The 26687-nt window shown below is 38.1% G+C and overlaps 2 protein-coding genes and 1 long non-coding RNA gene across 5 annotated transcripts in view; 1 reads left to right on the top strand and 2 right to left on the bottom strand.

Moving 5' to 3' along the window:
- LOC145237728 (roundabout homolog 2-like) overlaps positions 1-20930 on the bottom strand; it is a 75912-nt gene extending 54982 nt beyond the window's left edge. For both annotated transcript variants that reach the window (XM_080100701.1, XM_080100700.1), the window contains exons 1-3: positions 19095-20930; positions 9064-9285; positions 7874-8023 (exon numbers count right to left, since the gene is read on the bottom strand). In XM_080100701.1, the coding sequence (XP_079956827.1) occupies positions 7874-8023; positions 9064-9285; positions 19095-19149 (427 nt within the window). In that variant the 5' untranslated portion in view covers positions 19150-20930. The remainder of the gene's footprint in view (positions 1-7873; positions 8024-9063; positions 9286-19094) is intronic.
- LOC145237738 (uncharacterized) lies at positions 20908-22087 on the top strand. Of its 2 annotated transcripts, none has more exons than XR_013862022.1 (2): positions 20908-21603; positions 21685-22087. It is a non-coding gene; the product is annotated as an uncharacterized LOC145237738 (long non-coding RNA). The 2 variants fall into 2 exon arrangements; XR_013862021.1 differs by having other exon boundaries at positions 20931-21111.
- Positions 21724-25614, bottom strand: LOC145237733 (uncharacterized). Its single transcript, XM_080100706.1, has 4 exons — positions 25458-25614; positions 23920-24096; positions 22994-23303; positions 21724-22582 (listed from the first exon to the last, which is right to left on the bottom strand). Exons 1-4 carry the CDS (start codon positions 25514-25516, stop codon positions 22424-22426), a joined length of 705 nt encoding a protein of 234 aa, XP_079956832.1. The 5' UTR covers positions 25517-25614; the 3' UTR covers positions 21724-22423.
- Positions 25615-26687: the final 1073 nt, after the last annotated feature.

Raw genomic sequence — 26687 nt, forward strand, 5'->3', positions numbered from 1 at the left:
AATTTGAGAAAATAGCTAAATACGGAAACAAGTTTTCCCACAAACCAGTAAATGTAAAGCAGACATAACTTCGCCTAAAAAGCGTCGTCAAATCCCTATTCAAATATAGACTACAATTAAAATCGACAGTGTTTCTGACCAAAGTCACAATTGAATGCAAAACCATATAAAGTCACTGTTAGGTTCTTCGTATATAACACCATCATCTTTAGAAAGAGTGTTTAAATAGACAGGAACTTTGGTTAGCATCCTCAATTCCTTATTCAAATAGAATATAATTTTCAATTTACAGTGTTTGTCGAAAAAAACACAAGCGTCTTTCGTCGAACTAAGAACTTCATAATGTCACTATTAAAGCTCTTTAAAACTAACTCAAACATCTTCAGAACGAGTTTACAAACAGAAACATCTCACAGGACTTAATGTTAAAACGTTGTAGGAAGGATGTACCACGTCCTTTGCCGGTGATACCGTTTCCTAACAAGGAGTATTTTTCCGCTCTCACCGCATTTATAAATATATCAATCCCAGGGTAGAACTCATTACCCCTTGCTTAACCCCATTAGCTCACCTCTTCCTTATTTAAGGCAAGCATAAGGACGTGTGCCAAGTCTCAAGTATTTATGCTGACTCAGCAAAATTTTGAAACTTAATGCTAATGTTACCAGACATGAAGTAAAAAAAGATGTTTTTAAGTGTGGTAATACCCCAGAAGGTAATAATACTTAATTTGGGAGACAAGGTATCGAATTACGTGCATCAAACCAATATGAAATCACCGCCAACAGAAGTGAATTTTTGAGCATTTAAAGATAAACACAGTTCGCTACAACAACATTGTGACACAAAATTAAAGCAAGTGTTTTGGAATGCATTTGCTCTTTTCCCGCTATAAGCTTCATAGCATATTCATGTTGAGTCCGCATAAGAATAAAGAGCAAGGTAAAGGGCCATGTCACCCTCGTCAATATTTCATCACAGTTTCGTAATCGGCTAAAAACGTGGCCGTCGTTTTTCTTGGCAAGCAAACCCATCGTAATCCATCAACAGATCATCCCACCGCGTTCTATCTAAGGCAAGGCTAAAGCAATAAACAAACTTGGTGGTGCTTAATAATTAAACGGAGGCTACTGTGGTACGAAACCCAAGCGGAGCCTGCAGAAGCAGTAAAAGTTCGGCTTACATTTTGAAACTCTATCAGTTCCCTTAACATGATCTTGGGTGGTTTAAGGGCTTTAAATTTTGCTTGTAAACATTACTAATGTGTACTCAATAATGGCTTATACTGTATCTGTGGACATCAAAAGCCCTAAAGAAGAATTCCTTGGTTGACTTCAGAGTTGCAAGCGGGCCTGAAATTTGGGGCCAATTCCGAAAGAATAAAAGCTCATTTTTTCAATACAAAGCCCGAACTAGGCCTAAAGTGAGTGCAATTGCGGCACAAATGAGGCGGAGTTTGAAATCAGGCTTAGATCATACCAGTTTCAATTACATTCAAGGCAGAGCCTGAACCGACTGGTAACTGTTCCAAAACGCCAACACATTTATGCAACATTCGCATTGAGATAAAGCGAAGAAATCCACATAAAGGATAATTTGCAAAGGTATGTAATACCGATGCCACCTATGCCAGATTGTTCCAGGGCCAATTACGGGGTCCTCGTTAGTAGGTCTCGCCGCAAGCTAATGATGCAAACGTGAATAAAGCTGCTCCCTCGAGAGGAACGGAGCAAACGGGAGAGAAAGTGAGAGGTAGAGCAGCAAAGGGTGAAAGGTGTTCTGGTGACCTGTGGAAATTGGAAGTTAACGCTCCTGGGTCAATTACCGCAAGAGATTAAGGGTTTATCCGCGGATGATTCAGCTTTTGACACCCTCTTAGGCCTAGCTTGGAAGTTAAGTTACGCTTTCCGGTAACCTTAGCAGCTTTTGCAAAATTGGTATACGTATGCATACTAGTACTTTAAACTTGAAAATACACTGAACCAGCTCGTTTCCTGGCGGGTAAATCGCTCAAAATCTTAAGGCAAATGAATTAATGTTTTCATGAACCGGAGTCCGTATACGTACTAGGAACATTTAAAGATCAAATAATTGCATCAAGTCACTGTTTTTAAACGTCTCATAAAGAAAGGAGCATGATTTTGACTTGCCACGGAAAGTTCTGTAAAAGCTACGGGCGTTAAACGATAGCTTGTGTAACCACAATTGGTGCAATCGCTTCGATGGAAAGGAATTTTAGTGTGAAGAACGATTGAACGATACTTGACCGCAAGTAACTTTCCCGTCGCATTAATCCGACACTTTGACTTGCGCTCATCCGGTGTGTGTAACCTGTCAATCATTTCAAGGACTGCAAGCTAACTTACCCACGATGCTGGTGCTTAAGCACTTGGGAAAAAATGGACGGATAGCACGGAGGTCCCTTTTCCGTCGTGCTGTTATCACCACAGTGCAATGCTTTTGGTGCAAACAATACTGACTGTCGCCTTTTGGGAAGTGTTGGTGGTAAAGGTAAAGGTTATGCCAATCCTTGTGCAAAAGCGTATTGTTGGAGTCATCAGCCAATTAGTTGTGTTTTGAACACACAGCCACACACGTATGGTCTCAAGGCTTGTTAAAGCGTAAGGGTTTACAACACATACCTTTGAAATTGCTAAGAAGCAATACTAAAGAGTTGTTACGCATGGCTTAACACGGGTTCAGGCGTAAACATCTCAACATTGTCGCAAATCTTTAAACTATAATTCACTAACTGAGGTATGTGGAGTTTTTTCACCAGACAAAATTATTCTAATAACGTAGATAAGACAGCAATTTACGATTTGAATCGCTAGAGTGGCCATTTGCCTTTTGAAGAAGACTGAAAATGACCGAAGGCCAACCAAAGTACCGCAATAAGTCTGGACAAATGTGAAGGCCCTCTGTAATTCGAAACCAAAACGATGGTCGTTAAACTAGGCGGAAAAACGTCAAATTGTGATCAAGTCGGCGCCGACCGCTATGAACAATTTCGTATGAGTAACAAAGCATTTATTTGCTGTTGAATGTTGATGTACAGTGTAAAGCGAAAGTATAAATTGCGTCGCAACATTTGTATGAAGAATATTGCTAAAATGTTTTCATATTGTCGATACAGTATGACGTAACGAGTCGATCCTCAAGTTGAATTACGTCATCATCTTTTGGTCTGAGTTTGAAGTTGACGTCATTACAACATATTACGACAGACTACGTCATCAAGACTAAAAACTTGTCACATAAACACTGAGCAAATAATCAGTTCAAACAATAAGAAATAGTCGAACACGCCAAAGCTTTAATATTCTTTGAAAGTTAGTTTGTAGAGTTTAAACTTATGTATTATATCGCGAATTGGGTTAGGAATGATGCAGTGGCATATGCGATGAAAGACTTAGCCAAACCAGAGACGAGGCTTTGAGAGAAAAGTCCTCACTTTACTGGGCTAATGTCAAACCAAGATCGATCATCATCGGAGGGGGACAAGAAAAAAACACCCCTCCCTCTCAGCCCGCCTCGACGCCGCGTTTTAACTGAATTTGCTAGCTTGTCGCGTCTGGAAAGTAACTGAAAAATCGATCCTTCGAATCAACAAACCATTATGGCAGGAGCCAACCGAACTTTCTTCAAATTGGAAAGTCAGACAACTGTCGTTTGAAAAGTTGTCGGGTTTGAAGTAACCGATTTTATTTGTCAGCAACTTCGCTGGACATGTGATGTGAAAACTGAAACCGTTTTAGCCCACATATATTTGCTACAAAGTTTGGAGTAAAGCGGTAATTAAACTTGAACATTTTTATCGATCAAATTTCCAAAAAGTTATGTCATATCCAAAGATTTAATAACAATTAGTTGATAATGCTTTGCTTCACTTTAACATGTTGAACAATCTTCGTTTGTCAAAAATTGTCTGCATTTTCGGAAAACAAAAAGTAAAGTACACAAAGGAGATTGCAAATTTAGTTTCAATCATAAAGAAATTGAAAACATCAAATGTCCAAAAGTATGTAAGGCTATTATCAACGTTTAGAGCTCATTACAGCAACATCAATAAGTCATCTTTACTAGAAGCGAAGATTGAATTGATTTCCGACCCGAAAAACGCTTTATGAGTCATTTCAACAAGAGATTGATCCCTCCCCTAGTGTGCACCCCCCACAATACCAAGAGCAGTCGCCGTCGGAAAGAATCCAATTATGACGTTAAGCAGGAATAGCGAAAATTGGAAACTGAATTATCGTAATTCGTTTAGAGCCAAGAGCATCGAGTAGCGACAAGGCCACGGCCACCCCGGCTTCTGAAAACACGATTTTGATAATGAACTTCGTCGAACTTGAGGAATTGAATTCGTGGGAAGCAAAAACAGAAGAAGGTCAGGCTTGATTTGAGTTTAAGAGTTAAATGAATAGTAATTGTGGGTATGTAATTCCATACAACAAATTGTAGGGAGAGTCTTCTGTTGAAAGAGTTGAGCTTCTTATGAATGAGTTTAAAACACTGAAAGTCAAATGTACTCACACAAACTGCCATTACACACCAAAATGTTGGAGCCATTATTGTTTTAAAATGTCAAGTAAATTGACACGTGTCGCTCTAAAGGTTGCGGACCCCTGCCTCACTTCATTACTATTTGTATAGTGACAGACCACAACAAATACCAGCATAAGGACGAATATAACTCCATAGCACAAACCGGAGACTCACAAATCCCCATTAAACATGATTTACCCAAACATGGCAATCTCCAACAACACAACAAAAGCTCCCTAAACACAGAATGTTGGGAACTTGGCAAGCAGAAACGCGACTTATAATTTCACGGCGTGAGTTTCATGTGACAGGCTGTGCGAAAAGATGGAAGAGGCATGTCCGTGGCAAGACAGTCGCACTTTAATCCTGTTACACACGCTGTGATGCACTGTGTCTATTAACCGTATGTCATGCATTCTTTCTCTGCGCTATGATGTGATGATCAAATTCTGTTTATACGTGACTGTTCAGTGTTTAAAATAGCTTTCTACCTAATTGTTTTCGGGCAAGGCCCACCAAACTTCATTCTTTGAAAGTCATAAAGATTTTTGCAAGAACCCTGGCATAAAATCAAACAATTGTAGTTTCACAAACTACCTGCATTTCTTGCAAATTTTCGTATTTAAACAAAAGTTAAATGATTGCAAATGCATGTCAAACGCCCTTTAACAAAAAAATGAATGGTTTTTTCAAAAATGCAACCTGCCATTTGAATTTTTCCTGTGGTAATTTGTCTTTGATGTTCTTTAATGTAAAAATATTGCTACGCAAATAGAACTCGGTTTTAACCCATAAATTCAATGAAATTTCAGTTGCGAAAACTTCCCCAAAAACCTGCAATCCTTGCAATGGTAAGTAGTTGTTGGGAAATGCAAATGTGTTTGAACTAGAGTAACACTATCCGATTGGCGTTTCACGTGCAATTACAGCCATTAGGGGGGCGATAAATTGCCTGGGCTTTGTTCCCAATTGGCAACGCGCGTTGTTTGCCAAGCTGATTGGCATTCGAAATTGAAGGCATGCCGCCGGGCCCACAAACGTCGCCCGCCATGCAAATAAACCTAAACTCCTCCCGCTGACATCTCGAAGGATGCACAAACACAAAAGTGGCGAGCGCGCTGCCCGAGCCCCGTTGCCCGGCAACCCCGAATCAGAAGACACCGAAGTCGTAAATCCAGCGGTCGACAACGGGAGGAGAGGTCTTAAAAGCATTGATAAGCTGGGAATGCAAATTGCCCGGCGAACCAACGCAAGTAATGACATACCGCTATACGGAGATTTATCTTTCCATCATCCACCAAAGCTTCAAGACAACATGCCAATCTTAGTAATGTTGTCCGCATTAAAAATCAGTTTTCAACCGAAAAAAATGTTACTTGGCATTGACGTATCATCTCCATTCATTTGGAAATCATGATAATGGAGTTTGATTCCCGAAAGCGGAAACCAGGCGTTTTAGCGTTGCGCCGATATTACGTGGGAGGCTTATTATCAGCTGGACATGCCAATAAGACAAATATAGCGAAGGGCGGAACGCAATGGACGCAAAGTAGGGGTTAAGTACAAGGGGCAGAAAACGTAATGACTCTGCTCTCTCTATCTATTTGTGACTCGTGATGGAATTGAGACTGGATGACTTTTAAAGGAAAATCAAGAATTTGAATTTCTCTGTGTCCATGGAATCGCTAACGTTTTAATTTGCTCCACCGTGTTTGCAGCATACCTTTTTTATTCGATACAACAGTTTTTTTTTATTTTACGTGTGTTGATGTAATGAATTGAAACTACTATCCATGGTTTCGACTGTCTCTCTGTTTATGAAAGAGATAAACTTTTTAAGGGTTTTCAATAGTAAACAAAACATTTATTTGTTTTCAGCAAACATAAACGGCGTTGTCCAACAAAACAACTTATTTGCTAATTGACGTGTGTTGTTGTAAATATTGCAACTCAAGTACTTCTTGTTTATTGGTAATTCAAGATGATACAACTTTGCAGCATGTTGTTCACGTATCACATGGCATTTACACTTTTGCAAAAGTCATGCCAGAAAGACACCTATCTGTTGCCAAAACAACTAACTCCTAGTCTCAAATTGCTCACACATTTGCGGTAGACAACCAACGACACGAAATGACGTCACGCGGTGACGAAACAACGCTAAGTCCTTGTTCGAAATCGAGCGAGCGCTGCTTGTAGCAATTCCAAAAGTCAAGCCGTGGCAAATTCGAGACCCACACAGAAAAATACAAGCAACCGCAGTACAAGACAGGCGAACAGTTGTCTTAAGTTTAACATGGCCTCTTTGGCTTTAGCGAAGACAAAAAGCCTTCAACAGCACGCAATAACATGTCAATCAAAATAGCCGGACGGCCATTTACGTCATCGCTATAGTGGCCGCATTTCAGATGAGCCACTTGATTACTCTTGACAAGCGAGAGCAATTAAAACATGCAAGCTTATATAGAAGTTTCTTGGCCAAGGACTACAAGTGCTTGTCGCAGGTGTACGCGATTATCAGCTGTTTGCAGTGCACGTTTTTTACGTTTAAGTTGACTGCAACCTACAAGTGCTATATATTGGATGTTACACAACAATATGGCTGCAAATTGGGTCTACTGGTCCAAAATTATTCGCTTCAACGCAGAGCACATTTTTTGAATCAATCTTTGATAAAACAAACTTCTAAACCACTTCGCGTAACAGTTCAAACTTCAATTAACAAACGTTCAACATATACCAAAAAAAAATATGTCAGTTATTTCAGTTTAAGACCGGCGTTTCACGTTATAAACACTGTCATGGCAGTATTACTCCATTTAACAGTAAATATAAAAAGGCTGACTCAAAAAGCAAATATTTTGAAAAACGTATTTCCGCGACCAGAACACGGCACTAGTCTCTACAGCAAATACAACGGATTTGTAGATACAACCTTATTCAAATAGAAGTTGACAGAAGATGTTTTCAATGACCAATGACAAATGGCTCACAACTAGGCACAAAATACATATCATTGTCTGCATTCTATAGGTTCACGCTAATATGGGTTAGTTTTTTAGGTAAAGGTCGCTATTCAAATAGAACAAAAGACGAGAGAAATATATCAGACACATATATTTGCTTGTATATCTACATGACCAATCTTAAAACAACCAGCACAATAACAATTGACTACATTCAATACAACATTTCCTATTTAAACTTTAGTCAGCGGTGATACATTCTGCAGTTGTTTATAAAGAACCAAACAGAAGAAAACAAAACATCGACTTCACAGGTTTAGCTGCTGATCTAACGAAAATAAGTTTACAAAACCACTTACATGCAAGCTGGACCGATGCATTTCTGCTGTAAGTGACCCCTTCCGAGTTGGTGGCTACACATTGGTAAACTCCTGTGTTTAAATCTGGTCCCTTGTTGCGAATTCGTTGAAACATTAAATCCCCGGGAGCTAGCTTGATGACGTCACGAACTGAAATCAAACAGTGAAAATGTTGAAGTTTGGTTCGGTGATAAACTTAAATAAAGATCATCACACAAAAGTTGGCACAAATACAGCAAATATAAAAACCGATTTAATTATGTCAATATACATAACAATCTTGAAGAATATGGTAACAATGGGCCAGTCGACGTTGAAACCTCATGTTCTTCATGATATAATTCACCCAAATGACGTCGTCTGTTTCTTATTCAAATAGAATGATACAGTTCTTATGTTTGCAAAACCATTAAACTGCTAAAAGATTTAAGCAACTGCTTGCAAAGAAAAACAGAACAAGGCCTATTTTTTTGGCTGCTTTGTTTAAATATATTAAATGTGGTTAAAATTTCCAGTTACAAACTAAACGATTTACTATCTTGTAACGCCTATTTTTCTGTACTGTTCAAAGTCGTAATTCATTTCTTAATAATTTTGGGGGCAAATATAAACGTTTACGACTCGGAACCGTAACTTACGTACATTAAATAATTTGTGATGTAGTGTTTAATTACGAAAATTACAGCCATTAGAACCAATACCACGGTATGAAATTTATGACGGGAGAGCATAATAAACTTATAAGTCCGAGACGTTAGATCATAAATTATCGAAGTACGATTGTTGTCTGTTTGTTCAGATCTTGGTTTTATTCAATAAGTGGAAAATGGATTTACGCATATTGGAGGTTAAACTAACCAACACTTTGCAGTCTTATACGTAACACATAAATTAAAACTTATTTAACACTATATTTTCGTAAAAAATCCGTAAAGTTTTCATAAATGTCATACATTTTGTTCGCAATTGCAAATTTTGAAATTGATTTTTACTTCGGTGAAATATATACAATTTTATAGTAAGAGGTTTTAATTTAAAACTGAAGGATAGTCATTTAATATTTTTTGGTTTAAATATTAATTTAGAAATCTTAGTTGGCTTTATCGTTGAATCATAACTTGAAATACCAATCTTGTATGTTTTATATTTTCACTATTTCTTGTAAAATATGTTAACGTCTTTTATCTAACCTGATGTTGTTGCCAAAGGATTTCCATCTTTCATCCAAGTGAGCGTTGGAGGTGGATTGCCGGAAGCTCTACAATATAAACGACCGTTTTCACCGGGATCAGAAGCAAGAAAACTTGTTGGATGTTCCGTAATGATCGGTTTTGATGGACCCGGCTGCTGACGAGCCAGTGGGGCAGACGGAAGGGGGGCTGGGGTCTCAGACTCTGTTAGTGGGGCAGCAACTGTGGGTAAAAAGTGGGTGAAAGTTAGTTGCGGAATTTTTTTTGGATTGTATAGCTGTTGAAAAGTATATGTAACTATTTGAATAAGAAAACTGTTGACATTATTTGGCCGAACTGGTCTTTAACCCTAAGTTACGTTGTAGTTACAATAACTCATACTTCATGTGGGAGATATGTTAACAAGTAAACCAAATATAACATTATAATATATTACGACTACGCCCTTTGTGAGGCGTGGCACTCGTTGGGCTTTTGGTCTTTCATGAATTGACCCCATAAAAGCCTAAAGGGGAGAAATTGCCCAATATAACCCACAGACGGCGTCGGAATTTCACATCTTTGTTGCTGACTTCATTAAAAAGTGCCAAAGGATCGCTAAAATCTGCGGTTGAAGGATTCGGAACAAAACAAACCGCAAACGGTTTTCAGTTTCGCGTCTTAATCTCGGAGCAGCCGACAGTCGTTAGCTATGTGACTCGAACCTAACGTCTGTGTTTTTCATGTCGAAGACCCTAAAAATGCGGTATATGGTTTCTTTTGCGCAACTAATTGGCAGCTTTTGATTTTGAAACTTACACCATGTGAACAGAGTGTGTGCTAATGCGTTAAAGTGAAATCGCCATCTCACTTAAACTAACACGGATATGATTTTTACAGTTTGGCAGTGGACTGCAACCAACCACATGAGGCACGAAATACGACACTTGTTTAAAATCGGTCAAGCATCAGGCTGGTCTCACTTTGTATGTAAACTTTTGTATGTCAATACTACTTATACTACAAATTGATTGACTAATTCTGTTACTTGGAAATTATGTTTCATTCTCAGCTATTTATTATAAACAGTGATCGTCAATAAATATGCTGCCTGTTGGAGGGTTATTGCTCTGTATAATCACTCTCAGTACTCAGTTTTTTTTAAGGTTTGGTTTGGGTGACCGCTAAGTAGTTTTAAGAGACCGCAAGTGTTCATTTAAATACCAAAAATAGCCATATTTGCTTTTGGGAAACCGCTGGAGAAATTTGGGGGACCGTTTCGGTCCCCCAAAACACCTTAAAAAAAAACACTGTCAGTACTTATACCACAGTTTGTACTGTTGTACGTCCATAGTACTGCAGTTTAGAGGGTGGCAATACAAATTTGTACATAACTTCATTACTCATGGTTCAGAAAACTTAGCAATTCGGTGTGTATTCTATTGTGATTCGATGTATATCCACATTTCCAGGTGTGTTCACTAGTCGTAGAGCAAGAGGTCTGCCAGTGACATCACATGTTGAGTTTAAGCCGGTTTTAGCGGTTCGACTTGACGTGCACAGTGTGGATTTTTTTACGGATTATCTAATCGACTTCGGCCAAACATATGTACGTTGCTCTTCACTCACACGCAACACGCAATGATAAAGTATTAATTTTGAGTGCTCATAATCTCACGATTTGAACGTTTTTGGGTGGTGTGGTCATCAAATGTTTGTTTATTATGTTTTCCAAAAAGTTCGATACATAATAACAAACGCTTTGGGATTGGTAAAAAAATCTATAGGATAATGCAAATTCATTTTTCAAAGCGATTTGGTGTAGCTTAATAGAGCCAAGCGTTTTTGTTTAAATCTAAAATAGACATATTTTTTACCAATCCTTTTTAATTGCAGATACAATAGCATTTAAGGTACAAGATGTCAGTTGCTATAAATCCATGCAACAAATGGTATATTCAGAATCCTTACTGAACTGGTGGAACTGGAAAAAGATCCTAGCAACCCGATTAACATTCCCCGGTGTGTTAATTGTCAAGTTGCACAACAAAAGGTCGAAAGGAAGAAGCAATTCTAGAACACGTGCACGCGCGCCGAGACGTTCCGCTTCTTTGTCGCGAAAACCTTTGTGTGGCGTAACAATGCGGTTTTCGATCACTGATTGGGTTTCTCGGCTTTCTATTGCGCAGCTAATAAGTCTTCAGACACGTGTCTATTGTCAAGTGCTCGGGTAACGGTAATGGGACGAACTATGGGTAATGAATTTATGATCGTAATTTAATGGGGGTTTCGTAAGAATTTTTGACATATTTTCGCACCAGGGTTTTATTTTAATGTGGTATCACTTATATATTTCGCAACGTCTGAACAGAACATTGACTTTTTGTTGAAGTAGATTTAATTTTTATTTCTGCGTTTTAACATCTGTTACTTTTGGACACGAGATAGTAAGACAAAGTGTCTAAATTTAATGGTGAAAGTAACGCCCCAAATAGACGTAAAAAGCGACATGCTTTATTTTTTCAAACGTTTCGGCAAATGCGCTCATGCCATCATCAGTGATATGAAGGCTACATCAGTTACACCCGTTTATATACACTTGAGTCACGTTAAACTTATGAGTAGATCCGTATATAGTGTTCCAAATTGTCTAAATTTAGTTACAATGCAGTCCAAAATGAACAGAAAAACGTTAACGAAGTTTTAAATTCACAGTGCTGACTAAATTGCTGCAATGAGAAATTGACTTCAAATTTCAAAATTTAGCTTCCTCTAACAAAAGGAAATCCTATGCTATCGCTTTCCCATAACTCCAGTACTGGTAAATCGGACAAAATTCGTCAAACGGAACCTCGGCAGAGGAAATGGCCATAAAACCGACGCCACTTCCCATGGTCATGCTTGGGTACACGCATGTAGGCACAGGAAATGAGAGGGTCTGTTTTGTAACTTGCTGTTCCCAACTTGTACTGTGAACACGACATGCTATCCTGCCTTAATGCTGCCAAATTCACGCCGTTTGATGTTTAAGCTGCTTTAACTTTGTATGAAAGGATGTTGAAAGTGCGTGAGTTCGAAAACTTCAATGCCGCCATGTTATATACATATCCTTTTTACGTAAGTACGAATAAGGAAACCTTGTAAATTTAGAAGATATCATGGCGCTATGCTAAATATACTCTATTTAAAACACAACTAGTTAATAAGTTAATAACTAGAACACTAACGTGACAGTTTATGACAGATCATTTAGGGGCCCTTCGTGATTGCAAAAAAATATTTCTAACTTTTTAGGCCTAGGACTATGTACTTATTAGGAAAAATAAAAATGGTATAACAAACTTTTAATTCCACCAAGGTACTAATGCTGCATACATAGCATTGTCAAGTTGGGAAACTACTAGTAATATTTAATACTATCCGGTCTGGGTACTTTAAAAGGCGACGTTAATTTCACATCTGCGTTCATTCAAATTCATCAACGATCACCACGACACTAAATTGGAGGGAATAACAAACAGACGTGTGGCAAAAAAACTTTGGTTGTTAATCAAACGCCGCGGAATCGAGAATCAACCGACGACAGGTGAATAGAAAATCGAATTGGACGACTGGGTCGAAACCGCGTGGGTTCCCACGCTATTGTGTCGGTCATGCTCTGCCGCGCATCAAGGTCCATTCATAAAATTAGTCCCGTTAATGAGTATTGGCGTCCGGCCCGATTAATATCAGACGAAAAAACGTCGGCGAATGAAAACATTAAAAAGTTCGTTTTTTGCAGTTACACCACATTAGTTAGTATCATTATCGAAACCAAACAAAATGCTTGAGTTATATATCGATAATTTTAATGCAAATATTTATTTTTATTCCGTGTACATTTGGTTTAATGTCATATTACTTCATTTTTCAATTTATTATCTTGATAAGAGTACTTCATTTGCAATGAATAAGTAGGCAGCTAGACACAACCTTCGATCCTTGAATTTGTTTGCCGGTCACATTTTGGACAAAAATCTCACTATTATCGCTTACTTATGTCAATAAAATGCTGGAGTGGTACAGCTACATATAAAACTTTATGAGGCCTTTTTCTGGCAATAGACGGCATACGGAAAAAGCACATGCATATCACATTGCAACCCAATACATCATATTATACACACCATGTGGTATGTAATACACAAAGACAAAAAGAAATTGCAATTTTACACCGATCGATGTCTCAATAGACTGGCACGCATACAGGAGGTACAACCCTTTCTGTATCGATCTGACTTGCAATTATACTGCGTGAATTCGAAATTGGTCAGCGAGTTCGTTCAATAATAATTCGTCGCTGCCCAACAGGCCAAGTTGCAGCGCTACCACCTGTTTTAACACGCAACTGGCAGGGCCTAAAGTGCCAAATGTTATATGGTGGATATTTTTGTGGAAATGTAGTGTTTAAAGAGCATTGTTTGAAAATTTTAAATTTTTTTCGGGTACAATTTTACACTGGAAAGTACAGTAACGCTCGCATCTTTAAAGTATTTTAGCGTCATGAATTTTTTTTGTTTCACAAAACCAAAACTTTCCAGAGAGTTTTATGCACAAAACAACGTCCGTATGGTTCAACGTTTAACGTAAGTATTTCTTGCGATAAACAGTCGCTGGCTTTTTTGCAGTAGTCGTTACTCGTTAGGTTAAAGTTGGTTGAAAACTTAACATTTTTGTGAAACCCAAGTTTTGAATAAAAGACAGCGACATACCAACTACCCCCCTCATAAATACCTTTTCTGAGCTATAAACCGAAACCAAGATGTTATTTTCAATATTTTCATGTTAGACTTTTCAACGTCTGGCTACTGTCTTCATGTCAGATGTTACAAATAGCGTATTTCGTTGTTTCCGCATCAAAATCAACCTACACGTCACTGCTTATGACGCATTATCCGCCAAAAATTACGACAAATTGTGTCTGTGGGAATTGACGCATCTTTCGCAATGCTCCCGCTTCCACGTGCGTCACACCCCTGTTTACAGATGTTTGTGTTCGAAACACCAAAACGCGGTGATCGCATCCGACGCGCTATTGTTCCGTATTATAGCGTCACAATCGCACAATCTGTGAAACTGGGGCGAACGCCTGTTTAGGGATTTCACTCCCATAGGCACGTTTTATTGGGGCTGCCTTGTGAGGAAATATCGGTTGATGGTTTTCCGCTAAAGCTGAGAAAAGATTTTACAAGGAAAGGCGCCTGTTTTTCGGTTTACATTTTGGGTTGCTTTTTTTCTTGGTTTTAAAAAGTTGCTTAATAAAAAATGTTTTTTGGAATCGGAAGGCTGGAATTTATAATTTCCTTCAATCTAATAGAGAGATATCCAAACTTATTTTACACGCGTATCATGCACTTAAAGTTTTGAGATATATTTTGAGTCTTTTTTTCTCAGTTTTGAAACGTTGCTGATTAAAAATTGGAACCGTAAGCCTGAAGTCTACAAATCTTTTGCACTCCAACACAATAATAACCAAACTGTTTGACTTGTGTACCACTTGGTTGTACCACAGTTTGAGATCCACTTACAAATTCCCATCAAAAATCGTATATTTTTACTTCGCCATGAAGTAAAGTGGTTTGGCTTTGTTAACTTCTCAAACAAAATCGCCTCGTGGGCAACATCGTCAGCAATCAAGCTTTATGAGCTAATAAACCAACTTTGGTCAACATGAGACACCAACTTTTGAGTTGATTGATGACGCTTGTGTTTCCGCTTTGCACGTGCGTGAACTATACGAGCCGTCTTATCTCGTCGGCAAACATCGAACGATAATTAAGCGATAAATACAACGCCTATTGGTAACACCTAAGTCAACTTAAAACGCGAAATGAATATCCCTAAGTTTTTTAAGTGAGCAAAGCGTCACAGTATATGATAAAACATTTATTACTTTGTACCACATTTTTCGCAATCATAAAGACTACAAAACATTTACCTAATACAGCGCAACTACAAGTGATCTTCGGTTTAGAAGTTTGGCGCAAGGTAAAGAAAAAACTGTTTTTGCCACATAAAAGTAATTTTGCTTTAAAAGATTTGATTCTGAGTCGACTTTATTCATTTTGTCAAATCTGTTTTTGTCCCCAATCAACCCAATCTTTCAATATTTTAAACCCGATAGAAATTTGTAGTAATATTGTAAAATCTTAAAAACAGCAAACCCCGGATTCTTCGATGACAAAACTAATAAAATCCTTGTAGTTATTACCAACGGTGCGATTTAACACAGCATCACAAGTTAATGTTGTTGCAAACAGTCAATAACATAGTTGACATTGGAGCAAACAGTCCAATCGTGACAGTTTGACACAAAGCAAACCCACAGCCCCACCAGCAACGCTGAGAAGTCAAAGAAAGTGTAAGTCTTGCGGGTCAAGCGATATGAAATCAAGCGCACAAGATTGTCGATGGTACTTGACTATAGTTCGCCGGACGAAACGAACAAATAATATCGGGTACCGAGTGCACACATAAGACGATACGTTTAAGTTGGAGGGAATGAAAAATCTGCTGATATCTGCTTGTTGTGTTTGCGAAACTCTTTCGGTTAATGAAGGACGGTTTATTAGATAATAAATCGTCGGAGGAACGATGTACTGTGTTGCGTTTGATAATAAGGCTTAATATTGTGATAATTTAAAACTGTTCCGGTTTTATTAGAACAGCGGTTCTCAAACTGGGGTCCCCGGTCCTTTCAGAGTCTATAAAGCAATTTTTGCTGGGACCGCGAAAAGTTTGAAGTACTTCTATAATCTTATTTGACATCAGTTTGTGCAACTAAATGAATGTAAATTAACGTACGTATATTTGAGGGTCGACTGTCTTCATTGTTAAACAATAGCCTTTATTTTGTGCAACTAACATATCCCCATGTATCCCTAGTTTTACAACATTCCTAAGCTATTTCGGTCGACTAAAGTCGACTTCAACATTTGCTGCAAAGGTAACGATCCATTCGCCGTACGTAGGCTATTAGTTTTACAAAAGCGTGCCCTGGCTTTAATTTCATGCTTGCAGCTTATGACATAAAAGATGGAATAGGAAATCGATTTTCTATACAATATGCATAATACCGATATGACGGGAACATTGCAAAGATGTAACGCCGCACATGGAGGTAGTGAAGGGCCGTTGAATAATTCATGTGAAGAGACTGAATACGGACAGACGCAACCGTTAATCCTGCAATTGCTTTGCAGTGCATTCGACGTTTCATTACTCAGCTTGTCTTCGAATGTCACCGCGTCCCGAAGGCTAGACTCGCCATCAAAAATCGATTAGAACGGAACAGTAGGCCCGACATATTAGATAGTCCTGTTTGCAAATTCAAATCATCGATAAGAAATGCTCCTACCAGAATTTAAACCAAGTGCTGTTCGCCCTTTGCGACAACACGAATCATATTCTTCACGACTTGAATTCTTTTTGCATAGCGATCGTATGTGGGTTTTCGTTTAATTTGCTCCCATTTGTAAATTGCAAAATGTTTGTGACAAAAATCAAAAAACACGAAGGTCAAAATCATATGACATATAGTCTTAGCGTAGTCTTTAGTGCCCACATTAATATTGCAATATTGTTTATTTTAATGTTTACGCTTCAACAGATGGGTTTTGCAACACAAACACGTGAAGGACATTTTCAATCAGTTCAAAACAACGAAACGAATATTTATAAATGACAATGTGTTTTTTTTGTTTCAAGTGTAGTAGTGATTTGTGTTTAAAAACAACAACATCAAAGGACTAAGAAATAATGCGCAGTGCAAAACCGCTGAACAAGTAGTTACCTTGATATCCTTAGTAAATTGCACCCTAAATTGCTAGCCTGTGGCCAAAACCAAACATTTCAGGGTTCCCATAATAATAGCTGAAGTTTAGGGCGCGGCATGAAATCTTTACAACCTGCTATCATATTACAAAGCCATTTGGCAATAAAGTGGAAAAGACATAAACTTAGGTTATAACATGAGGCGAAAAGTCAATTGTGCAACAACCATGGTGCTTTGTATTATCATTTGTACCATTTTAGAAAAGGTTCAAACTTTTACACTTTAATCCCGCTTTATAGTTTTAGTTATCACCTTGCATAAGTAACGAGCAGGTACAAAACGACGGTTAAGTTCACTGTCAGATAAGCTATGCCACTGCGGTCAAATTCTGGGTAGCCAACACAGCAATTAAACTCTGGCAATTATGTTTAGCGTCGCTTTGTCAGTTCGACGTCTGTGGCTAAGGTGACTAATTGAACTGATTTGTAGCAAGTTCTTGCGTACGACCCATTACAACCAACCGGCAGTGTAGTATTTGTTATTAAATTGAAATTTGTTTGCTAAAAAGTAAGCATCAAAACCAATAGACGATACAAAACTAGTCAGTTCTAGTTATAAACAAATAATACATATTTTGACAATTCGCCATTATCGATGCCTTATTCAAGTAGAAGAAAAAAATTCGTCGTTAAAAATCAGTGTTTTTCAAGCATTCAACGCAATTCTATCTCAGTAAGGTTTCAGTATCATTTGGTACGCGTTGTTAGTAAGTTTGGCGGTTGTCACAGGTCCACGTGGGCGTCCGTTCTGTGACCAATCGAAAACAAAACAGACAAATCGGCAATTAGTAAGGGCGTATACAAACTGTCGTAAAAGTGATGGAACGGATTGTTCGACAAATCGTGTTTGTAAACAACCGATTCTTGGAGCGCGTGCGAACGAATCCCGAATCAAAAAACACCTGGAAATGTGGTCGACCGCTGCAGCTGTGCCTGGTTATTGGCCACAAATTGCTGGAGAAATTTAGATACATAAACGCTTGTCGTTATGAAGTCGTTGGGCCAAATTGTACCCTAACAATGATTTGGTGTTATTTTCAAAGTTAAAATTGAATTTGTGTGAACTTTAGTCTAGTTACTAGACTCTAGTATACTGTATCAGTAATAAAGCGCGTTTCTGGACCAACCACATAACATATAACGTTGTACGCTTAAGCTTATATTTAAACAGAGAACGCTGCTATTTTATCGTCGTCTTTGCGTTGCACATTTGCAGAACAAATATTTCATTTAACCAATATAATTTGGACATGAGGCTCCCGCAAATCGTAAATCCAAGTCAAGTTCGCGTTGTTGCGCCTTCACAGAGCTCCATAAGCGCGTAAGGAATTCGTCGATCCCTACAATGTTGTGCTAACTAATGTCCTGTCACCTCGGGCTTGCTACACTTGTAACATTACAAAAGCATCACGCACAAAAGAGAGTTGATATAGTCGGAGGCCCCACGCGATTATACATTGGCACGATAGGGGTGGCAGCATGTTGCCTTATATGTCACTTTGCTTGCTCTCAAGTGTGCGGATGTAATTTGCATTGCCCTACAATCTGCACTTGAAGAACCACTTGACTGCGAAAGTACGCAGGCGGCGATATGAGGTTTGCGTGTTTGTCAGCGACCACCACCAGAAAAGACCGTGTCTTTTCCATTCGTAAGGCTTTGGTTAACATCATATGAAAACGATCTGTTGTAATCGCTTAAATAAATCACTGACATTTACACCACCCGTTTAAAGACATTAAGATCATTAGAACTTGAAAATACGGCCATTGTCTTGTCATCAGCTGCACTGAAGAGACCCACAGGTCGAAACAGTGTGCGTTGTCTGCAACTAACTCATCCTTGTACCTGTTCAATACTTTTATATTGTTGAAAACACGTTTAGTTAAGTTACATATTAGGGGCCTTGTGCTACGTTAATTACCCTTATATTCACTCACATATCCACGCCGGGACATTTTTCATTTAACAAGTTTATTGTTTGGCAGGGATTACGAATTAAATACAAACCACATTTTTGCAAATCATAAGTCGGGCATTCCCTCCTTGGGGTTTTATATAATATATAACCGTGTCTGGAAATCATATGTGCCTATTCAAAAGGATTTGACCCAATTCCATATGTCGTATTAGGATTAGACATCATCTATATCTAACAGCGGTCTTATAGATTTTGACTTACTTGAATGTGTGACAAATCCGAGAACACACAAAAGTACAATGCTTCGAGGTTCCATAACTGCTGCTGTCGCCTTGTTGATTATATTCCGTGATGTAATGCGTTGTTAATAAGGTTTCTACCTTTTAAGTTACAACCAGTCGTAACTCCAAGCACAACGAGACAATTTTAGCTTCTCATTTCAAAGAATGTCCTGGGTGGCTTGAAAGTAGTTCCAAATGTAGAAACAGAAACTTCTGAAGCTGAATTGGCAGTTGTGTTTTCCTTCTGAAACAAGCTGGTTCAACTTCTACCCAGCCTATAGCGCCTACAAGACAACCCACTAAAAATGAATAAAAGTGTTACTGTCAAGTTTTTAACTGCCCCAAACACAGAAAAAATACCACCATATCGTCAATTTTACCTGTCTAAAATATCACTTTCTAACGTTAAGTATTGGCTAGAATGACTGGCCTAAGCATTGGAACATTTGCCCGTATGCTTAGGAAAGCTAGAATCTTTACTTTATTCAACTGAACAGGCTATTGCTGCTGCATAAAATTAGGCTAAGAATCTAGCAATGGCCTCCCATCGATTTACAAAGGGATTTGGTGAAGGGACAATCGAAGTCGAAACGCCCGGACGAACATCAGGCGTTAATCCCTCCCCTGGACAAACGCGAAATTGCACTGGGTTAATCCAGCGACCGCATTTACCGAAACCTCGCCGCGGCGATTTCGAATTCATTTTCCCGCTGGCGAATGACAAAACGGTCGGTGGATGTTGTTTCATTCAAAGCGCATTTAATTTAAAACTTTTAAAAACATTAAACCAAAATAATTTCCTTCTCTGGCACCTAAAGCGTTATCAAAAAACACATGCAATAATAAATGTACACAAATTTCGGGGTTAAATACGGAGTAAGACCAAAGAAATAGCCCAGATTCCAAAACAAAATTTCGATTGTTACGACACAGCTGCTCAACAATGCAAATTATACATACACTTAATCGGACTCGTTATCTTACGAAACAGCTGCACGGCGAAAAGCTAGTGAGAGCAAAGTGGATTTTCTTGGCAATGGCCCGCTTCATGTAATCCTATCTTGTGGGAGATAATCACTTGCCGCTTGCCGGAAAAGCCTCTATGTTTGGCAAATGCGGACAATGACTTGTCAGTCTGTCGTTTCACCTTTCCTATAGATAAGTGTGTTTCATGTACTTCAATGCCTTCTGTTAAACACATGATACTGATACTGACCTATTAATAAACTTATTTGATAGCTATGGCTCGTCTTTACATTACAGCTGTTACACCTTCAGAACTAATACATTGTCTATTCTCACTCTTTTAATGAAGTATAAGGTTGCCTGAATTTTTTACCAAATAAATGCTAAAACCATCACACATAAATACTTATACTTCAGCTCCACCACCAGTCCTCAGTCAATGCAAAATTTAGTGTCACCTGTTTTCTTAAAAAGCTGGCAGTTCATAATACATTTTAATAAAGCGCCTAAAACAGCGATTTTAATAAAGCGCCTAAAACAGCGCACGCCTTTATGCTGATACCTAAACAACGCCTTGCTCTGCGCACCTAGATTCCTGCGACAATTTTGTCCCTGCAGACTGACACAAAACACGCCGCCTTCGCACATTCAACGCTTTCTTTTCCCCAACACAAGAGCCCACGCCTTGACAACTTTTTCTCTTTTTCATTTTAGCGCGCTCGACTCTTCAGCGCCTCATCGTGTCCAATATCAAATTATGACCAAAAATGCCTTTAAACATAAAAATATTACATTTTCCTTACGGCAAAGTTTTTAAAGAAGATGAATACCCTAAAACAGTAGTTTAAATATTTGATTTAAAGATTAAGCAGCATGGATTGTTTTACTACTGACTGAAGACCGTTTGGAATAAAATTCTTTTGTAAAACAAATAGGTCATTGAGGCTATCTATTTCATCTGGACAAGAGAATTAACGAAAACACTTTGTAACGGGGTGTGAACTGTGAATAAGGAATCCCACTTTCCACAGGTGAGTAACGCAACACTTGCGTTGGTCAACAGATTACTGGTAAAACCGAAACCTAGATCAGCGGTTCTCAAACTGAGGTCCGCGGTCCTTTAGGGGTCCGTGAGGCAATTTTGGGGGGACCACGAAGCGGTTGAAGTAATTCTATCATCTTATTTAGCGTCAGTTTGTGCCACTGAATAAGTGTAAATCAAATTAGAATTGGGAATACACTATCTCCATTACTAAACAATAACCTTTATTGAATGACAACTTTAAAAATGCAATTGTTCGCGCACAATCATAATGTTTTTTGTCTTGTCTGGGATTTCACAAGCTGTCTTTGGATCATTGTTATGCGCAATTTTGCATAACTAGCTAAAATCCTGCAATCAACTTTCGTTTTTCTGAAATACACATTCCGGCTAAAGGACCGCGAGCCCTCGAAATAATGGCAAAGGGACCGTTTTGAAAGAATAATGAAAAAGTTTGAGAACCACTGCGCTAGGTCATTTGGTAAGTAGACCAAGTAACATGCTTCGTATATGTGGTGTTTTTAGCATGTATTGTACATCACTTGCACTTTTATGTTTTTAGCCATCAAACACCAGCTAACCTCAACAATAGAAACCAATGTGTCATGTCAAATTTCATTCTCAGCAAGACTAAATAATTGGCTTTTAAGGTAAAATGTTTGTTTTTCCATTGACAATTAGTTATTATAACAAAGCACAATATTGCTCAAAATGTTCAAATAACACAAAAGAAGTAAAAATGCATTACAGGCCACAATAATACGTTGGCAGCACATGCCAAAAATACCAGGGATGACAAAAGTATGTGGTGCATAAACATATTTTGCTTCAGCAGTTTTCTTACTATTTCAGACTGGTTATTAATACAATATTTTGTATCTGACTTTGCATTATTGGTCCCTCCTTCCTACAATGTGTTGTATTGGGACTGTACAAAAACCTATCCAAAAAAATTGCCAAAAAGTCATATGCTTCAAATAATGAAGGATAAAGCAACTGATTGTAAATTTTTCTTCAGCAGTAGCTTCCAATGTCCGCTATTCGGCATGACTAAGCAAGAAAATTCTGTCCATACATCCATTATACTTTTAAAGCTTAATAAAAACTACAGAATCATGTGTATTTTTCTATCTTCCAGCGGTACTCCAGCAATGTTGAACCAACTTTGATTAAACAGTTTTTTTTTATCAGATTTAGGCCTTAAACTCCACTATGTTGGTGTCACTTGTGTTTCTTCTGTGAGGAAAACCATGGGCCAAGATTTAAGTAATCTCTCAAATGGGTCTGCTGGTTTTTGTAAGTTATGGATTTACTGGCTCTCCAAGACTTGTCATAAGTTCCAGCAATTCGGGGTCAGAAAACCAGTCTACTTTTGAAGCATGGATGAATGATTGAAATGCTGACCTCCGCAAAGCCAACTCTTGTACAGATTTATCAAGATTTTCATACAAATCCTGTGTCTAGAAAGTAGATGAAAGTTTTAAATATAGTTCCAAACTTTAAATCATTTTTTAAATTTTATATTGTTACCACCCCTTGTTTTGTAGTATATTGTGTTTTTTTCTAACTCTATCGAGTCTCTTGACTTGCAAATACAATTAACTACCTTTATAAGTTCAAAACTCTTGGAATTTTTGCATTAACAGACCCATTATAACTAACATCCTCAGCCTTCATATACATATAAAAATGCAATGGATTTGAAATGCATTTATGCATATGTCATTGTTATTCTAACAAAAACCTTTTACAGAGTCACTTAAGTCTGCAGAATTGGCAAGGGTAAACACTTAACAGTTAAATACACAGAAACTAGTAGTGAATACCCTATAAGTGCAACTTTCTACAAACCACTACTAAATCTTTCATACCGTTTCATTATTTTTAACTGCATCCTCCAATCTTTGTCTTGTGGCACCAGAATTTGTGCTAGTTCGATGAACAAGCAGGGATAGGTCCCGATTTTTCCACTCAACTTGTTGTAATGTCTGATTTAGTTCGGTCAAGCGCGTTTGAAATGAATCAATTACATCAATCTTTTTGGAAATATCCATACTGGTGTTCATGACTTTTTTCAGTTTGTCAGCAATATTTTGATGCACTGTTTCATCTTTTACTCCATCTGGATCATGGACAATCCCAGGATACATTGAAATAAATGCCTCTTGAGCTTGGAGTAACCTTTTAATGTATGCATGTAGAAAATAGGAAAGCTTTACCAAATGACAACCATTTCTGGTTTAGTACACCACCATTTAAATTTTTGGCCCAACATACTTTTTTGTTTTAACATGTTGACTGCCAAGGGATATTCCTATGTTGTGCTTAAATTTGCCAAACATGTTTTAGTGGCTTTCTGAAATCAGAAAGTCGAAATATTTTGTGCCATGCTACGAGTAAGCTCGTAGGTAACATGCTGGTGTAGGGTGTCTCGGTGTTGCCACAACGCATCCACGACATTAGTTCGAGATGCCAGCTCGTTTTAAGCGCATTACAATCGAAGAAGTCGAGTATACTCCTATCTGGCAAGCCTGGCTAGATCGGCAACTACAAGATAACTCGTTGTTGGCAGTCAACGTGTTAATATTAAAACATAGATTAGTATTTAAACATCGATTAGGTCAGGTCATATGCGTTCGAAATTCATAACGGTTTGGTACATGATATTCAGCAAAACGTTCATATTCATTTAAATTGCACTTATTCAAAAATAGGCTCCAGGTAGTCTGTGTCGAAATTGCACTGATTCAAAAATAATTATACGAAATATACAACATTTATATGATTTACATCACACCTTTTTTCAATACATTCTTTGTTTAACCCAGAACTGATTGCTTCTCTTAGATTTTGTTCAGTTTCTAATGTTTGTATTTCCAGATCATGGCTGTCTCCTTCCACATGTGGATTTCCTTGTTGTACTAGCTTTTCAGCCTGTATTCTGGTTAACTTGCCTTGGAGCTCATCTCGGAAACTAAAACATATTAAACTATTGAAACAAACAAAAGATGAATACCAGTAGTGATTCTCAAAATGTACATTATGACATATTAGTGTGCCATGAGAGATTCCAAGTGTACCATTAAACATTTAGTATTCTAAAGCGGAAACATGCTCTTGTGTTTTAGGACTTAATAACAAAATGTAAGTGTGCATGACAATGTTTTAAAGCTCATATGTTTGTAAAAGCATATAGAGCCAATAAATGATAAGCTGCAGACAGTGCACACTGTTTCGACCTATAAGGTCTCATCAGTGCAGCTGGTGACGAGAGATCGGCCGCATTGGCTAGTGTAGCCATTCAACGGCACTCCAGTTTGTTGGGAGCACAGGGTACAACCCCATGCATCACCTAGTCTGTGCGATGCCACAACTGGACATACAGCACAGATGAAACTGGCTCACAATGTCTGCAGCTTATCATTTATTGGCTCTATATGCTTTTACATTGATACTGTGACACTGAGCCGACTTCACTGTGGTTCCCAAGCAGTTGCTTGGCCATTGTGAGCCAGTTTCATCTGTGCTGTATGTCCAGTTGTGGCATCGCACAGACTAGGTGATGCATGGGGTTGTACCCTGTGCTCCCAACAAACTGGAGTGCCGTTGAATGGCTACACTAGCCAATGCGGCCGATCTCTCGTCACCAGCTGCAGTGATGAGACCTTATAGGTCGAAACAGTGTGCACTGTCTGCAGCTTATCATATGTTTGTTATTGGTAATAAAAGCAATCCTTACCCACAACAATAAAGTTGCAAATTAACTTTCCCTAAACAACTTTTTGTGTGTAATGCCTGCAAAGTGTGCCATGGAACAAAACTTAAGTTCCATAATACACCACATGCTTAAAAAGTTTTGGGAACCACTGGTATAGAACATGGGTCCTAAACAAAGGTGCCTTTCTAAGTGAGTGTAGTACATTCATTTTAAAGTAGAGATAACTAAAATGTCTGCAGTGCACTATATGAAAAGTGACAAGGACTTTTCTAGTGAGCATTAGTTCATGCAATTGTTGTCACATTTTTTTCTTTGTTACATCACTTTGTGTTATTGTTTTAAAAGACAGTGACAGTAAAACTTATTCTTTTAATATGCTGTCCATTATTTGTTTTTTATTACGATTTTTAATGTAGTGAATGACATAAATATAACGCATGGACTGGACTGGACCCTTGGGCAAGTTAATTTTGGGCCTTGCCATATTTATACAAGCAAAACAAAAGGTAAGGTTTGAAACCAAACATACAAAGATTATGAAGTAAATACATCATGGTATCAGTAAGACGCAATTCTTCAGCTACCGCAAACAACATTAACTGCACACAAACGCTTACAAAGTAAGGTCTTGAATGACAGCTACTGCATCAACCGTTGAATTATCAGTAATTTCCATCACTAAGATGTTCAGATTTTTCTAAAAACTTATTCGGTAAAAAACAATAAACCTTTCCATTGAATTTGCCGCAAAGTTTTAAATGCGTTCAAGCGGAACCAATGTTTTTCGTCGTGCAAAACAGTTTTTCGGTTAATTACCGAAAACATTTGTATAAAATGTTGCTTCGATTTAATACTTTTTAAAAAAGAGTCACCAAATTTAGTGAAACAGGGCAAAGATAAGATGAACATATTCATCAACCCTGAAGCATCGATGCAGACCAGCGATCACGGCATACACATCGATAAACCATAGTACGCCATACCGAATCAGCTGGTCCTACTAGCATTCCCATCGAATCCCACAGAAAGCCAGATTTTCCAGCCTGTGCCTTGCCATATGGGAATGCTTGGAGAACCGGTAGAGCTACTAACACTGAGTATAGGCTTTGGCCCGGTCTGAGAACTTCTGGTAGGTGGCGCAACGGAGCATAGGCGTTTATGGTCTGTTACAGCAATTTGGGTTTATGGTAAGAATAATTGCTGAGCCCGATTTTTGTCAATTTTGTACATACTTTTAGTGCATAAAAAGTAATCTATCTAAACCAATTTACGGCACATTAATATTCTCCTGATAATCTTTACAATGGTTTGTATTTTTTTTGTTTTTTATACTTACCCCGCGCTTGCTGTTTTTGTTTTTGTAACGTAGCCTTACCCTCCATTGCCTTGTAAAAACTAGGCTATTAGGCTACGGAATGGTATTAAATAATACCGAAGTGTTAGGTGCATTGATATTCCCACATTTTTCTTGCGAAACCGCGGTGCATATTATAGAATAAGACTCAAGCATTAGCCTACATTTTAAAATATTTTTAGAACCGTATTAAAATAGATAGAATGAGATAAGTAGTTAAATATTTATTTTTTCTTATAGCGAGCTGTAATGCAATTGTTCAGTTGACGTTGCCTACTACCATCAACTTTGATAACGTGGCTTTTCAATATTGCGTGCACGAATACACCAGCGCACAAAGCAACACATTTACATTTGATTTCTCATCTTTTAACTCGACTGCTGGTAGAGATTTTGTTTGGGTAAGTTTAAGTAAAAATACAAGTTATATTCCTATACAGTGAGCTATGGTCCCATCAAGATTAAATCGGTAGTATGTTTTTATTGTGTTAAC

Source organism: Phallusia mammillata, chromosome 7 (assembly GCF_965637545.1).
Source record: "Phallusia mammillata chromosome 7, kaPhaMamm4.hap1.1, whole genome shotgun sequence".
In the NCBI taxonomy this organism is placed as follows: Eukaryota; Metazoa; Chordata; class Ascidiacea; order Phlebobranchia; family Ascidiidae; genus Phallusia; species Phallusia mammillata.

Excerpts from the sequence above, each read along its gene's own strand:
- LOC145237733 (XM_080100706.1), bottom strand. The coding sequence starts at position 25,516 with ATGGAAATTACTGATAATTCAACGGTTGATGCAGTAGCTGTCATTCAA. Across the intron at positions 24,097-25,457 it reads GTCATTCAAGACCTTACTTT|TTTCCGAGATGAGCTCCAAG; the intron begins GTAAGCGTTTGT and ends AATATGTTTTAG. Across the intron at positions 23,304-23,919 it reads AAAGAATGTATTGAAAAAAG|GTTACTCCAAGCTCAAGAGG; the intron begins GTGTGATGTAAA and ends ATACATTAAAAG.